Source organism: Camponotus vicinus, unplaced genomic scaffold, assembly GCF_025532165.1.
Source record: "Camponotus vicinus isolate PSW18456_S1 unplaced genomic scaffold, iyCamVici1.0 SCAF_4, whole genome shotgun sequence".
Lineage (NCBI taxonomy): Eukaryota > Metazoa > Arthropoda > Insecta > Hymenoptera > Formicidae > Camponotus > Camponotus vicinus.
In genome coordinates, this window is record NW_028141976.1 from 20,767,190 (window position 1) to 20,785,215 (window position 18,026).

The 18,026-nt window shown below is 38.8% G+C and overlaps 1 protein-coding gene across 4 annotated transcripts in view; it reads right to left on the bottom strand.

Moving 5' to 3' along the window:
• Sox102f (transcription factor Sox102F) overlaps positions 1–18,026 on the bottom strand; it is a 158,745-nt gene that overhangs the window by 106,723 nt on the left and 33,996 nt on the right. For 2 of the 4 annotated variants that reach the window (XM_083098862.1, XM_083098861.1), the window contains one exon: positions 7,420–7,514. Coding sequence is in view for 2 of the 4 variants with exons in the window: in XM_083098858.1 (XP_082954984.1) it covers positions 4,552–4,706 (155 nt within the window). In the remaining 2 variants the exon portion in view is untranslated. Of the gene's footprint in view, positions 1–4,551; positions 4,786–5,412; positions 5,620–7,419; positions 7,515–18,026 lie in introns of those variants that run through there. The other 2 variants (XM_083098860.1, XM_083098858.1) reach the window with 2 other exon arrangements.

Genomic DNA, 18,026 nt, shown 5'->3' on the forward strand with positions numbered 1-18,026 from the left:
TACATTACATACATTAAAAAATCACGCATTTTTAAAGCTGAAATGTCATATGCTTTTATTTTAGCCATTTCTACATTAGTAGGCTATAAGTCGTTTATATTTTTCATTATCATCATTGCATAATTAGCACGAATAATGAATTTTTAGTGAATATTAATTTATAATAAATATGTCTGTTATAAAAGATAGAGAGAAAAATCTCTACTTCACAAATCGTAGAGAGCATATAAATGATTATTTATAAATGATTTTTTATATGTTTACGAATTGACGTATGAAATTTTACAGATCTCTCTCTCTTTGGAACCGATTTAAAAAGTAGGACTTTGTATTGTCGTCCAACCGGTTTGTGATTATTGGACGATAGGCCAACGTTCGAGTCGTTATACTCAAAATTTAAATAATTATAATATTATTGTCATCAATGTGCATAAATAAGGAAACGTGCCAGATAAAAGATAAAAGATTTCGCAAAAACTGGCTATTACGTGAAATCAATTTATTTAATGCGCGACATCGATTCAAGCCGTGATATATTCGACGTATTCAAAATTTATGATAAGATATTTGGATAAAAAATGCACACTCTAAAATTTAATTATATTATAAATATAATTTTCTTATATAATTTTCTATGTTAAAAATAATCTTATTTTGCGTGATTCGTGTTGCGTATTAACTGACGTAAAAACTGACTTTGTATTTTAAAATATAATCTTATAGCCGAGAATATCCTTCTTCGTCGTCCTCGATTGAAATTAAGAAAACAAATATCACAGAAGCGTCGCGAGATAAAAGGAAAAGTAATACGGTGCAATTCGAAAGATAAAGTCGGTAATGCTTTTGGATTTCGCGCAAACATCGTTTTAATCCCCATTTCAACAAAGTCCCAGGCACAGAAAGGACTGGGAAGTTATATCCCTGCAAAGAGAAACAGCGCGAAAGAGGCGTCGGGTAGGGAAAGGAGAGTAGCGAGTTGAATCGAGGCGAGTAATCAGGGAGACATTATTTTCTCTTTGAGACCTCCCGTGTTTTATTACGAAGGAAAACGTATAATCCGCTTGTGCAATTCGGGCGACCGAGCTCGTCCCTGTTTCGTCGTCTTTAGTTCGTCCATCATTCGCAATTGACGTGCTCGATGGAATCCACGGCGCCACGCTCGAACATCGAGCCGAGGGGTGCGCCGATCTTTAGCTTTCCCTCGAATTTATCGACAAATACAACGAAGAAACGATGAAAGCAGCCCGACGTGCAAAATGCTGAAGCGAGAGAATTATTATCTCGCCGTCGATTACACGAAATAAGTTCTTGTATTCTCGGTATGAATGATAGCAAAATTTATTCGACTAATTACGCGATACTAATTGCCGCTTTGCGAATCACCGTAATTCGTGCAGTAACGGTACCTACGTCGGTTTCGAGCTCCGGTTCGAATATCCCTCGAGATCTTTGTCGCGACTGCGAAAAACGTGGAATTCTTATTCCATGGCGTTCCATTATACGCGTCGAAAAAAATATCGCCCCTTCGCTCTTTCTTTCGCGGCCTCGCTCATCGCCCGGAGAATAACATTCGCACTTTACGATTATGCTTGTCTACTTTTTTTTTGTCAAAGAAGCCGGGCTTTCTCGGCATCAACAGCAGATTCACGATCGGCTGTTCCACGCACACAGACCTCGATTAAAGTCGACAACGGCCGCTGGGGTACACGCTGAACGACCAGCGAGTTCCGCATAAATCGAGAATTAAATAGACAAGCTTCTCAGGATCTGCATAATCTCGCGAGAGTGTGTTAATCCTGGGCGAGGTATTCTAAACAGCTTGTTGTTATTCGTCGAAGAGACTAAGACGATGCTCTTTGTAGTTTCTTTCATTATACCGTAAACAATATATGCATTTGAGAAATTGTTTTAATATAAAAATTATAAATTATAACATGCAAATTGTAAATATTATATAATATACGGACATTATTTTTGATGACATGTTATTATTTGTAATTAGCATCTTTGTTTTATTAAGTTACAATAAGGATGTTTTCATATGCAACAATAACATGATGATAAGAAATAAATTTTCAAATGTAATGAATACAAAAAACTATAGACATTGCAAATAACGATGGCGCCATGTTATTTTTAATCAAATACATATTTTGCTTGCGATATTTTTTGAAACACCATTTGTGTCACTTTAACGACCATGCGGTGACCGGATGTCGTAATGACGTACCGACAAAAGCGCGCATCTTGACTTCTTTTTCTTTCTTTCCTCCCCGTCTCGTTTGTCTCTACAGTTCTATCCACGACATATGATCGTAATGCGTTCTTCGCATATCTTCAATTCGTTGTTATTTTAACTCGCTATCTGTGGATGATCGAGATTCAAACATACGAGCATGTATTATGTGTCATCGAGGTCCGATATTCTTAAAGCACTTGTCGTTGCCAAAAATTTGAGTTATCGATAATAACGGGCGACAGTGACTGGCTACCCGCGTTTCTGAGCACGCGAATGACGCGATATCTTTTTGTCCGAGGAAATAAAAATATTGCAATAAAGATCTCCCTCGCCGTGTCATTTCGGTGCACGTCGTGTTTCGCAAACACGTGTAGCAGCGCATTTTGTTGCATTTCTGCGGTACGCTTCTTTTCCTCTTCAAAGAACACAAACAAGATAGAATGTGGATTATTCCTACGCCTCTCTTTTCCCTGATTTCTCTTTTCACGCGAAACAATTTTAATAATCGCGTAGAAGAGGGAGAATCAAAGTTACGACCAACAAATGCCGAGAAAAATATCATTTTTCGCCAAGGTTTATACGAATATACCGAGATAACTTGTCTTTGAGGTGTCGTCGCGCCCAAATTACTCTCAATTTAACGCACTCTTCGCTTCGACCCGCTTTTCTTCTCGAAGAAACGGAGGAACGAAATTAGCGGAAGCGCGATGATTCGCATCAGGCATTCGCGATGCGCGTGATTGCGTAATCATCATTGTGCTATTTGCACAAAAACTGCGATAAGATTAAACAGCGCTCTCTCCTACCGTCGAAAATCTCGAGCTAAACCGTGTAACATTTTATCATCGCTTGGGAGATACGCTGATACAAGTTTATTGACAATTGCTAGATGGAACGATGATACATAGCCAGTACGATACTCGTAGCTGCGCGCTATTTACTTAGCGTTCCGCCATTGGTAGCGGCATGTCAATATCGCGCCGGATGCGACATCCGTATTCGGAAATGGAAATCGATGTTCGAGAAATCTGTGAATTCGCATTACATCACTGTACGAAAATGCCTACGATTTAAAGAAACGAGAGTGATCTTACTCTCTAAATTTCTTAGAGTGAAAATGCACTCGAAAAATTGAGTGACTGGTCAAGTCACTCTAGTTAGAGTGATTTTTCACTCATAGGAGTGAATTCTTCTCACTTTTTGTTGTAGAGTAAAAAATTCACTCTGCAAAATAGAGTAAATATGTATACTCTATTTTGTAGAGTGAATATTTTCACTCTATGTAGCATTTTCACTCTATATAGAGTGAAAATTTTCACTCATGAAGAGTGAATAAAGCGCATGTGAAACGCGCATGAGTCCGCCATTAGCAACACTGTCGTATCGTTGTCTCGCGACGTTACCAACTCGTCGCACGTGTACTTGGTATACAAGACATATTAAAGTAACTTCTTAGGGATATATCTTTTTATTTTAACATATTTCGAAATGTAAACATATTTTTGTGTGTGTAACGTTAAATATATTTATATAGCTGTGACAAGAAAAAAGGAGGTTAATCGGCTTTTACACCGACAATGAGATAACATGCTGTGTGCGATGTTCAGCTTCGATTAATTCAAGTAAAAAGCAATGATTGCTTCTCATTTCAACTAATCGAAGCTTCACGTCATATACGTAACGTGTTATCTTATTATTAGTAAAAGACGGCTTAGAATCTCACTTCCTAAGAGTGAATCTGTTCACTTGTAATTGAGTGAAAAATAACTTGACGAAAGTGATGACTCCACTCTGATTGAGTGAATTATTCACTTCAAACCGAGTGACACATTCACTTTACGTTCAGAGTTAAACAGTTCACTTTTGTGAAAAGTGAATGTTCACTAATTACGAGTGGCAGTATTTTCACTATCACTTGGAGTGAATATTCACTCGTTTGGAGTTAGATTTCACTCTAAGAAATTTAGAGAGTAATATTTTATAACATTCGTAAATATTTTTAAACTTGCAAAGTACGTAATCACAAACGCGGACAATTAAAATACGATAAAATCATCCACCGCGCGCATCGAATGAAGATCTCGTCGACAATTTTTTTTGTCCGCAAAATGACAACCATTCGGTGGCTATCCATCAACGATCGTCCAATAAATCGAACCGTGCACGCGAATTTCGCGTTCTCTCGCAGAGGACGGTAATTCAATTCCGTTTACGCAATTTCGAACGGCAGAGCGATCGGCGACTCAACGGGTGTCCCGATTGTTCCCGATCGTTTTCAATATTTTCCCGGCAAATCGTAACTCGTCACTTACCTAGGAAAGATCGTTGGAATGATTCTCTCGTCGAACCGGTCATCGCAATGGCGATCGCAATCTTCCGCGCCTGACATCGCAGCAGTTCGCTGGGCTTGTAAATCGATCGTGGTTATATCGCCGTAACTGAAAGTGATCTGCTCGTTAAGTACCATGGGGTCCCGAGAAAGACAGTGTCTGGAAAGAGAGACGATGACCGGGGAGACGGCGAAATCGCGATCGAGAAAATAACGACGATGTACGCGATTAATGGCGAAAGCCGCGAGTTTTACTCTCGCCACGTTTCTTGCCTCAAGTCGGTCTTACGCGAGCAATGACGGAACTTGAACGTTGCGTAAGCTCACGGTAACTCGCTTCCGCTTCATCGTGTACAGGAGCGATACAGTACAGATTGCCAGACTGGAAAGCGAATTGTAAAGTAAAAACACGTTTTCCCGAACGTTTCATGCAATGTATAAAATATATGCTTATTACTGCAGTTGTTGATGGATTTTTTGCAATGCATTTTTCATTCATACAATTTTGATTGACCGAACGATACATCGTTCATAGTAAAAATTTATTCTCATCATTAAATATCTTTGTCATTAAATGCAAAATTAAATGTATGCTGGTAAATTTGCTTGAAATTAATTAAGAACTGATACTTTATTTTATCGATTCGTCTGTTCTTTTAAAGTTTAATTTAAAATACAAAATTTTTAATTTCATTTCATCATTATATGTTACATCAGACTTTAAACAAAATTCTTCTATAAATTTTAAATTCAACGTGCAACAATTAATAATTATTATTTAATTTTCTTTTCCAACTTGCGTCTTTGCTAATACGCGCATAGTTAAACTATGATTTCTACGTACCTAATCGATTCCATTCTTGACGACAGATAAGAATCTCAATGTTCGATACACAATGAAAACGCAGAATATCCACCCACAAAGTACACCTCACTAAATAGTACTTCCGCTTAGATCGCACTCTTCGTTGCGTCCTGAAACCTACAACGCGTGGCAAATCATTATTCTCGCTTGATCCTTAAGATTATACGCGAAGGAGTTGAATCGTGGGCCGAATTTTCCGTTTTCGCGGTGGGAGAGCGCGTACGTATTTCGCCACCCCGTATATATCGCCTGGGAAAATAAATCTTGTGGACACTCACCGGGAGGGAGACTGGACACTGGAGGCTGTCACCGGACACGGGTTGCAACGACTACAGCATATCGCGTGCGTGAAAGAGAGGACGGCTATCAATGGCTGCATTATACAATACTCGACGATGGTATATACGCCAATACGCGCTGACCGGCGCGAGTGTGCGTATGTGTGTGCGCGCGCGCGCGCGCATCTCGTCAAGTACGTGTGCACATGCACACTGATATACAAAGTAGTGTAATGCGTGTATATATGTATATATATATAGATATCACCGAACGAGGTGTGTTGTTCACCGCGCGCGGCAGGTATTGCCATCAGGAGAGGTTCTGCGGCGCGCATAACCCGTTCGCGCGCTCGCGAGCGCGAGACGGATGGACGAAAACGGCCGTGAACGACGAAGGGAGACGACACGTTGTGCTCCACCCTGTTCTCGGTTTACTTTTCGACGAGCATTTCGCCGATTAGATATCGCTCTTTTGTAAACATTGTGCTACGAATGGGTTCGATTATTGTATGACATCCTCACCTCTTTCTTTTTCTCTTTCTATGTCTCTGGTATTCTCTTTCTCTCTCTCACATCTTTATCGCCCTCGATACCATCGTATACGTTTCTGTTTTCCCCCCCTCCCACCTCTTTCCTGTCGCCATCGCAGACCCCCTGCCTTCTTCTTTCTCGCGTCCATTCTACTCTTCTCTCTCTTTTCGTTCTTTATTCCGCATCTCTCTTTTGATCTCACTCGACCGGATCGACCTGTTCACGTGTGCACTCGCAATAACTATATCCAGCTTGGGTCTTTCTTTTTTTTGTCAGGCAGTTCTTGCGCAGCTTGAAAATGGATTGACTTATTGTCCCGGCAAAATCGCGTCCCATCGTTCGTGATTGTCCACGCATGTTTGAATATGTACTTAGCTCGAACATTAAGTCAAGTATATGATGAGCATTTTTCTGTCCCTCATTTATACTGCCATGTGCGCGATTCTACGTAAATTCTATTTTTCACGTTAGTCGCCTGAAGTATTAACATTCACACGTTTCGCATTGTCAAACAACGTGCGTATCGCGTACAATTCGATCGATCGCTCGCAAGAGTAATCGTGTAAAGTATAAATCATTTCGATAGCATATCAGTATCCGAAGGTGTACAGTGAAGTGATATATCATAACTATCTTTCTCTCTCTTCCCTACGCCATGACAATTTTTTTATAGATTTTTTCTATCTAATAACTTCATAGAACGGAATAAGATAACCCTAACACTTCAACAGATAAAATGTCAATCCTTTTTGTCTAACGCAAATAAAATTGAGAGGAGAGAAATGTAAGACGCGGAGTCAAATGTTGTAGATTCTATGAGAATCCATTTGATGAGATTGTATCTGAGATTTTTAAAGTTTTAAAGTACTATTATATCATTACGTTAACACGATTTCAATTGAAATACGCTTGTAACAAGCGTTTGTATGCAAGTGCAACAGCTCGATAAGCGAGTACGAACACGCTACGAACATGCTACGCAGAGATGCATCGCTGGGGGAATAAGTTACATCGCCGATAAATCGCATTGGTATATAGTTGAACTCTGTACGCGATGATAGATTTCATAGTTAATGTTAAAGGTCTTTATAGGTTCCCCATTAAGTCACATTGTACACGGTTGGATAGCCACATCCTGAATGAATAAGCACAATAAGCAGGTGTCATTTGTACTTACCGGCTTCGAATCTCCTTCCAGCTGATCGGGTTTACGGCCGTATCGACCCCGTCCACCGTCGTACAATTATGGCGAACATCAGGAAGCGCACCATCCTGCGGACAGAAAAAAATCTTGGTCAGCTTGATGAATAATGCGAAACGTCATTCCGCGCTGGTTAATCTTCGATAGAATCTCTGGCGCGTAATACATTTCCAATTCTACTTCTCTAATATTCTTCTAACTTTTATTACTCGCGCGAGTCGTCACAACTCGTTCTTAAATTTCGTTAAACTATTGACTTGACAATAAAATTTATTAATGTTAAAGAATAGTACGCGATAATCAAATATTAAATTTTATAATCATCAACTGAATTTTACATATTAAAGTAAACTTAGTTATTTTTTTATTACTATACACGGATCTTTAACATATATACAGGGTTTAGCAAAAGTGTGGAAACCCCTTAATATTTCGAAAAATACGTATTTTAAAAAAAAATGTTTCATACAAAAGTTATAGGGTTTTATGTGGCGCATTACACAGCAACATTATTATGACCTCGAATAGCGTTGTCAAGGTTATGTGAAGGTCACCTCCAACTTTTTAAATGGGACACCCTATATGCTTTTGCATATTCTTGTAGCTTATCTCGAGAGCTTTCCAAAACACTATAATTAAGTTAGTTTTCATTAAGTACTTTCCGAGTTATGAGGCTTGAAATCATTTCTTAATTTTACATAAACCATAAAATATCTTGTAAAATATTCATTTTTCGATTATCTTACCTTAATACTTTTATGTACAAAATAATGAAAGGAATCAATTGGTGTAAAGAAAAAATAACTGTGTGTTTAATAATGTACAGTTAATACTGTACCTAATGTACAGTTCTAACAAGGAACAGAATAAAAAAGAATTACAAGTTGCAGATTTTTTTTCGCAAAAGGAAATATAATTAAGTAAATGTAAATGAAGTTTCATCAAGAACAAAAGCAAACTGATGTAAAGAATTTTAGCAACGAATATGTGTTAATGCTTCCTAATCTTAATTTATCCAGTCACAAGTAAAGAAAGGATAATTAAAGCACCACAATATCTCTACTGAAATTATAGCAATTTGCATTTTTATAGCAATACTACAACTACATTAATTTATGAATTTTCGCAATTATGAGGTAATGCGAGTGTATCCTGCATCATAATGGCCACATAACGACTTTCATTCCATAATGAGAAAAAACATACATTTTATTAAATGTGCTACCTAGAATTCATTTTTATAAAAGTCGAAAGATTGGCAATCTGCGGTTGGTTACTGACAGGTTACGAAGGATTCTGGAAAAAGACAAAGGACGATGATTCAAAGGTAGGAGGAGAGAAGAACCTGGTAGATGACACGAGATTCCTTCGAACGCAGGTACTACGTCACTGTCTTTTTCTTCTCCGCTTCGCTACTCTCTCTTTCTCTCCCGAACGGCTTCTATGGTTTAATGTTTTCGAGTTGAAACGCCGGCATTCCTACCGCCGCATGGAATCCGACGATGTTAAATGGAGTCTTGAGAAAATATAATGTTCACTAAACATTTCTCTCTCCCTTCCATAATTTATAATCATATAAAAAAGTGTTTAAATTTAACAAATGCTTGAAATTATTTCATTAAATATACAGTATAAATAATTGTAATAAAATATATATACTTTATTACAATTATTTATGCTATTATATATATATATATATATATATAAAATCGATCGTCACTAGCAATTTGAAGGTTTTAAGATATAACCGCGTGATGATCATTTAAATATCTGACGAAAATCTTTTTGATGTCATTTTCTTTAATATTTGGTATTAAGAATTGCAGTGATATTTTTATAATAATTCGCTAATTATAAAATGCTTTATTTTGCCATTATCTATGATATATATATATATATATATATATATATATATATATATATATATATCATCACGCGGTTATATCTTAAAACCTTCAAATTGCTAGTCATGATCGATTTTTTTACCAATTTAAAATAATTGAATAATACCTATCATATTAATTAAATTTGAAAGGTAGATCTATCAAATTTTTTGCAAACTAAAAAATATCTGATTTTATAATGCGTATAAAAACGTTAAAAATATTTCATCACGCGATTCGATGAACGGAAGCTGCCGATTTTTAACCACTCTTTTCTCGAAAATAGGTAGACCCGTATCATTTCTCATTCCGAAAGATAGGCAGGTAGCTCCCGCTCTATTAATAGATCGGCTGATCAGTTCGCAAGCGCGTCGATGTGGTTTACCTGACACGTGGGCGTTACCGAATAAGTAAGCAGCTGTAAAGTCGTTAAATAGCCACTTTGGACTTTAGAATCAGGAGGTGATGGATCATTAGCCCTAAGGATCTTTCCGTAACCTACGATCTCTGTCGAACCAATACTGGTTACATGCTTCGAAAGGATACCACCATGAAGCGTGTAATCGTCCAACTGAGTTTCAATCGTCCGTGAAGTAAAAACAACACTCGCACAATCGTGACGTTGCTAAATCGTAACACAAATTAATTTTCTTTAAAAATCAGGCAAACTGCAATCCACTGATGCAGGTTTACATAACAACAATAAAACTTTACGTTTCATGATTTTTAATGATTATAAATTTTTCTTTTTATATTCTTCATATATTCTTTATATTGTGACAAATCAAAGAAACGTAAGATATGTCTAACAAATTAAATGAAAAGAAATATGCACTAAAAAGATTAAAATATGTATGTAGAAAAATATGTATGATAATCAGCGAATAATAAGAATAACGATAAGAATAAGTGGTCGAACTATGCTAATATAATACTAATAAATTCGCAAGCGTGGAAGCCACACAGCCGCAGGCGCACTACAGTTTCTAGGCAGTGAGGAGCCATAAAGACGCTAAATAGCTACTTTCGACCCGGTAAGAAAGTGGTACTGGAGCATCGGCCTGCGAGAGGGAAAAGATTGCAGTCAATGACATACGGTATGTTCCGAGAGCGTATATAAAATCAGTTTGGATTACGCGAAAACGGATGGATATAAACGCACAGAAGGCATAAAAGTTTGCGATATTTTTGCGAGTGTTTTGCAATAATGAAGATTCGACATATCAAGAGAGAAGACGTTATCATGAATACATAAATATCCCGCAGTTTATTTCCCGCCGTGTTAAAAACGCAAAGCAACAAATTATGTATCTATACCACGATATAAAATCTTTTTGAATTATAACTTTTAATTCTTACATAGTTTTTAAAAATATTTTTACATGTATAATGTTCGTCCCACATCGGTTTTAATATTTAGAAGCATATATTATAATTACTTACAATAGCAATTAATATATGTAAGTAAATTGTATTTTCATGTACGCAACACATGCGCCTTATAAAATTTTAAATAATAATAAGCTGTAAAAAGAAAAGACATTATGAAGCATCTTTCTCTCTTCTTCGTTAAAAAGATGTCGCTTTTATTTTTAATTTTCACGATTATATATTTACTATGGATTCGAGCAATTATAATAATTTACAATAGAGATTATTTGACTTTATCATGATTTTGTCAATATCTTTGGATCGGACGCAAGAAGAATATAGTTTTTAATGAAAACAGAAAGAGCGGAACATTGCATAGGTTTATAATACATAAAATAAAAAAAAACTATGTTAATTCCAGGTGTATTTATAAAATAATTAACATCGGATAAAAAAGAGATAAAAGAGAATAAAAAAGAATTTAATACTGGATTAAATAATGTAAATATAGTAAAGTAAGATGTAGAAATCGCTTGGCGTCATAAATATCGTAAAAATAGATAAAATATGTTTTATAAATATCGTAGATAGATAAAATGTGTTTTATAAATAGCTCATTAGAAAGTAAAAAGACTCGAACAATCAATATCTACGGATAAATGCTAAATGGTCGATCAATATTGTACGATACAAAAGATACAAGATTGTATCGTGCATGTTACATGAAAAAAGTAAACAAGTTGAAACAGACATGAAGTTCCCGAGAAAGGTAAGATATCGCAGTAACATGCTAATAATGTGTGGGCGTATTCTGGAAATAAGGAAGCATGCGATACAAAGGGTGGGTAACTTTTGGATACAGTTGCGAGAAACAAATACTTGAAACCGACTGCAAAAATGTAATGAAATTATTTTTGCATCGCGAATATTACTTTTACATTTTAAAATGTTAAAGATTTATATGTATTATTGTGATATATATTTGTATATTGTTGTTATCAAAATTTTTGTAATGTTGTGAACATAAGAATTTACTTATTGTATGTATTAATTATCATTATAAATCATTGTAATACAATATCTTCATCCAGATATTAAACTCGAATTATGATAAACATTATACTTACTTATATGTTAAAATATATTTTGTAAAAATTGTATAAAAATTAAAAGATGTTCAGAAAGATAAAATGAGTTGATTTATTATAAATAGTGTAGCTTCAGAATCCACCGATGAGATCAAGCGACGAGATCCGCATTTGAGTTCGATACTGATTACGGTAAACTTGTGACAAGTCATGAGTAACCAGAATGGCATGTCAAAGATTCAGGAGCGATCGCGGGAGAACTCGCGGGAATCGGCACAGAGGAGCCGTAAATGTATGCGATCGGTCAGGTAGAAGCCCGGTAGGACGAACGAGGTTTGCCGGTTGGAAGAGGCGAGCCCGAACCGCTGGAAGGATGCTGGAGAGGCCGAGTGGTGGCGGCACGGCCGGTGTGGTCAGGTGGCTCGCAAGGACGCGGCAGGCCGTTCACCTGTTCACCCGTTGGCCCCTCCCGCCCCCCTCGCTACCGGCTGCCCCTTCGCCATCGGTCGCCACATGTATGCATGTACAGGTATTCATATAGACAACACACACACACACACACACAAACGTCGCGAATCTCTTTTCCTCTCTTCTGAACTGTCGTCTCTTATCCGTTCTCTCTCTCCTTCTCCTCCCGTCTCGGTGTTCCCCCCCTTTTCTCCTTCCTCCGGCGTCTCCGCTCTAGATCCGAACGCGAGCGCTCGTCTTAACTAAGTTACCGGTATTTGTACTCCAAGGAATCGCTGGTTACTGTACTTCCCGTGTAAACACGATAATTAACCCGTTACATTCTGTACCTCGCGCGAACGAGAATTTGTTTTTTTAATTTATAAGAATTCGTTTTTGATGCGGGTGCATCCCCTTCGAGAGAGGGCTACTTCTTGCACCTTATTTTTATCGTTTATTGGGTCCGTGCGCGACAAATTGTGTCTTGTTCGCGGAATATTATATAGAGGCGTATGTAAATTCGACATACTAACGATACCGTAAAAGTTCCGTGGAATCCATGAAACGTAGAGGTTTATGAGGTAAGCGTGGAAACGATAGTATTAAGGCAACGTTGTTAGCACTTTATGATCGTTATGTTTACTGGAGATTTAAAGAGGTACAAATTGTGAACGCGCAAGATATAATGTGAGAAAAGCAAAATCGGAATGAGAAAAGAGATATCTTATACCATATCGCTTCACGATAACGTAGAAGCTTGAAAAACATGTATACCATGTAGTTTTCTTTAACTGTTTAAATTGCGATATAAAAACTCATGATTCAAACGAGTTTGTCAAGTTTCGGGTCGATCTACCTTCGATTTATTGACACGGATATTAACGGCGTATATCGAAATCTATATAAATCTCGGAATCCGGAAAAGAAATCGTCTTATGACATCAAATCGTATTACGATTTCGCTTTAATATGATAATTACTTTTTGATCTTTGATTACAAAGTTCCCGTTAAATTAATATGTTACAAGACGCGAAACTAACACTGATATCATTCAAGTAAAAATGGAATATTTAATAGATTAATGTCTATTTTTTTATACAGATTACGAAAGATTAGTTGAAGTAAAAAAAATTTACCGCTCGTGTCCGTGTTTTTTCCTATTTAAGAAATTTATTGTTTCCCTCTCATTATTCATATTTTATGGAGATCACGCCCGACTCTTCATTTATGACGAGCCAAGTTAATCGCGTGTCTCCCCGCGGCTGATATCAGCACCATCGCGTAAATAGCCTATCGACGATTTGGGACGTCACATTCATGTTAATATCCCGCGACGCTTGTGGCAGTGACATCATGGATGAAATAATAGGCGGCCTCTCGACCTTTCTCCGTCTTTTTCCATCTTCATTCGAGAAGCTTCGTACGGTATCTTCAAGAATCGAAAAAAAATGAAAGAGAGAGAGAAGTCCGCTCTCCCGCAGGGAACTAATAACCGGGTTTCACAGGCTCGTCCCCGCTACACACGCGCGTACCCGATTCCACCAGCACAAATCAATAGCGAGGGCCAAGGGGGCCGAGGAGTCGGGGACGGCCATGTAACCCGGGACGGGTTTGCGAGGCGCGCCTGTCAATGCAGGTAGCCGAACGAGACGGCGGCGCGGTGGCTGTTATTAGCTTTCTTTTCTCGTAATACGCGCCCTGTCAGCGGCAGGAAATAAGAAGTATTCCGGCGCAGTTACTTTGTCAGTCGGGAAAGCGACAATAATCGCGGGCCCGCACCCCAATCCTCCCCGCGACCGAGCGCGTTCGTCGCCCACTCTCTCTTTATCCTTCGACGCACCGACCCCTTTTTCCCTGTCTCTCCTTTCCTTCCGTCTCTTTCCGACACGGCGATGATTCTCAGGAGAAAGGAAGGGGCGCGGGAACCGACTGCCAGCGCGCGCGAGAGCAGAGAAGTCGATTGAACAGAAATTGAATGATTGGAGGCGCGCCTCGAGGGTGCTTGATTGTTCATTCAAACAACAATCGTAATTGCGTTACACGTCGCAGCGGGATGGACGGGGATAAAAGAGGGATGCTTGCGAGGAACGGACTTATCGTTGGAATGAGAAAAAAAGTACGATAATATCAACGGCATTGAGAAACCTAAGGGTTAAAATGCCTCCCACTCTTAATACCTGACGAAAATTATTACATTATTATTATTATTGATACATCGCACAAACGAAATATTTATTTTTCAAATGAAATAAAATTGATACCTTTTTCACTGTATCGAATCAATTTTCTGTTTTTTTTAAATAAAAATAAATATAAAAAATTCTTTCAAAGCCAGAATTCGAATCAGCGGCTTTAGCCATAGTAAAGTCGATCCCAATAGAGTCGGCCGATGGGAATTCGCGTATCATAGATTCGCGGCAGGTATTGTACCGCATAGAGTGCTCCTTCCAAGTGGACCCACCGCCGAGTACACTTTTCAGCTCCTTCATTCGGCCGCCGCACTACGATCAGCAGTGCTATGCTAACGTGATTAGCGCCACGAGTCTCTCGAGCGCGTCTCGCATCGGTGGATTCACGATCGATATCGTTTTTTCGCGGCGTATCGACGACGCGTGCCGCGCGTCGTCATTAGTCGGTCGAGGACCATTTCGCCGTTGGATGCGACGTTCTTGTTTCCTTCTCGTTCGACTCGGCTTCGCCTCGTTTAATTGTACCGCGGTGTTCCGGTCACGCGCGATTTGTTCGAGCGTCGCTCTAATAGCTTGTGTTTATTCGAGCGGCTGGTTTTCCGCTATACGGATGTATGTACATCTTCGACTATATTTGTTACATGTTAAAAATTGGTGTTTACTATAGATTTTATCGCTATTTTTAAACATACATATTTTTCGCGAATTTGCTATTGATTCTGGCTCTCTTGTGTAATAAAAATTTTATTTTTATCTTCTTTTTTTAAATTTACCAACGTATATGAATAGAACTTAAGCGAATACGAATCGGACAAGAGAGTAAAAATATCCTTCTCTACATCTTATTCTCTGTATCTTATTTTATCTTGGTACTGTACGTTTTCGATGTTTTCAAATATTGATTTTGTATTGAATTGTATTCGCGAAGAGTAGACAAGAATAAAAATGTGTAAATTACACAATTGCGCAATCGTCCGAGCTGTGTATTATCCGCGGTTTCACAGGTATAGCACTTGGTGGCATCGCAAATAGCTAAGCTTAATTTGCAAATTATGGGGCCGACTACTTCACGAGTCTCTCGAAATCAATGTATTGCACGGCACGATGTATGTATGCGTGTGCCTCGAGACTCCTCGAACAAACGCCGTCCGACATAAAAGAGGAGGCGAGGAGGAAACTAATGATTTGCTCAGTTAATATTTGTTCAGCTATATGTTCCTTTTCGAGCCGCTTCCTAAATCGAGGTTGACGCATTGTTACTGCCGCACGTTGTGATTAACATAATAATGTAAACACAATGACACGGCGAGCTTGACGGTCCGGGCACTATTTGAGCAGGTGAAAATTCCACCATGGCCGGCGCGCAGTTGCGTAGGCGCCGATATGTGCGTTGAAACGCGCGAGACTCCTCCGTAATCGCGTCTCCGTATATGCATCTGCATATATACGTCGCGTAGGACGGGTAACAATCGTTCTCTAATTCAATTAGTAGAACCTTGCAAATTTTCGTCGCGACCGTCGTCGATTCGCGTATGCGCTTTCTTCGCAATTTCTTTCATCTCTTTACGTATACATGTATGTATATATGTATTCCCAGTATCTTCGTGTCTCTAATATCGGTTCAATGTACAAAGATAATATGATAAAAAATATTCGAGCGAAATAGACTCCGACTGATGTTAGAAATGACGCGTCTGCCGTTGTGTTGATTCAATCAGAGACATAAATTCGTAGGTCGTCATTTGACGGCAAAGGTTTGTAGACTTTGAAGTGTGTGCTATTTGTGTGATGCAAAGGTATCAATTTATCCTAACACATGTGCATCTCATGTCAACAACTCTGTCGAAACATTTCGGTCTTACCGTTTCAGTCTTAGCGAACGATTCTATTTCGCGATATATAGATGAAAAAGCGATCAGGCTCAAAGAACGGCTTTTATCTCCCGTTGAATGCGTCGACGGCCGAGAAAAATGTATACCGGAGATTTCTCATTTCCAGGTAATTAATTTACAATGAACCGGACGAAAAAGGGGAACTAATCCTTGTTGCGAGGGTTATTTATGGAGCTGAGTCTCTCCATTGAGAGATCACTGCTTGCTCCTTTACCACGAAGAACAAACGTTCGGCCAAGAGAATCATTCTTTTTTCCGCAACGGAAGTCTTGCCAGACCGCACTCGAATTATAGCTTAATGTATTTTTAGCACCCTAAAAAGCCTCGATAAATTTATCTTCCAGTAAATAGAAAAAAAAAACTGTCTTAAAATCTGCGATTATATCCGAGGAATAAAGACAGTTTTTTTTTTCTTTAGACATTGCGCCTCGGATAATTATAAATTTTATTAATCACGGAACGTCTCAGAAAATGCGATTAAGAAAAATTACTGTAATAACAGAAACGCGTCCCTTTAACTCTTTATACGATCCGGCAATCGACTTAATCGCGTGAAAAGAACGAGAGAGGAAAGAAATACAAATCGAACTCGAGAGCTTGGGACAATTCCCGAGGCCGAGAACGATCTACGGCGGGATGGCAATCAGTATCCTGTTCCGAAACGGGCGTACAGACGACGCGGCACACTTAATCGTAAAAAATAATTAACGAGCAGGCGCGCGAGGAAAAGAGCGCGAACGGAGAAAAAGCATGCAGTCCGGATGCAGGCCGGAAAATGACAATCACTAGGCGCGGAGCCGTTTCCTCTGTCTGACGTCAATCTAGTCGGTCGGTGGCTTACTGCGTTCTGCGCGGGGGCGGGGGGGAGAGGCAGGGGTGGATTAGCGGCAGGGGGTTGGAGAGGGCGCCTCCGGCGCATTCGCCCTTCGTCAATTTACCGGCCGATCTTCTCTCGGCCCGGACTGAAATTTCATCGAACTTGGAGTGCAAGAGGGTGATTCTCCCCTCATTCTGCCCCACCTGCCTCAGATCACATCGGCTCTTCCGAAACCCTGCCTTCGTAACTGCGCTCGTGCTCGCTCTCGTCATTCGATAATCGTCCCGTCGACGGGGAGTCCCGACAGGTGTCCACCAAGGACACCTCGTCGTCCCGAGCGTGTCTTCACCTGATGGCGTCGCAGATGACGTAACTCGCATACCAACGCGATTTCACGTTTGCGATGTCCATAGTTTCGCTCTTACGATGGAACATGAATGCATACTCGCTAAGTCGATATCTATCGAAAAGTGAGCGCGAGATATTCGCGACACTCAATGGTTTCATCGCGATATCAATCTAAATAGACACGTAATCTTTCTTCCGTGAAGAGCAAATTAAGTGACTGTAATTACATGAGCTCGTTTTTCACGCCCGTTTATTAACTTTGACAGCAAAATAGATTAAAATCTTACTCTCGCACGTATATATTTCTCTTTCCACATTTTAGAAGATTACAAAAGTTTTACAAGAAAGAATCAATTTTCATGAAAAAAGATTAATTGTATGTAATCAATTATTTACATTTATATTTATTAATAATTTAATTATTATTGAAATGTATGAAATGTCGAAAATCTTTTTTAATCTTAACGATGTTTAAAATAATACTTTTTCCACCACTTTTTTTATTATCATTTTGAATAACATACGCAAGATATAAAATACGCCATGT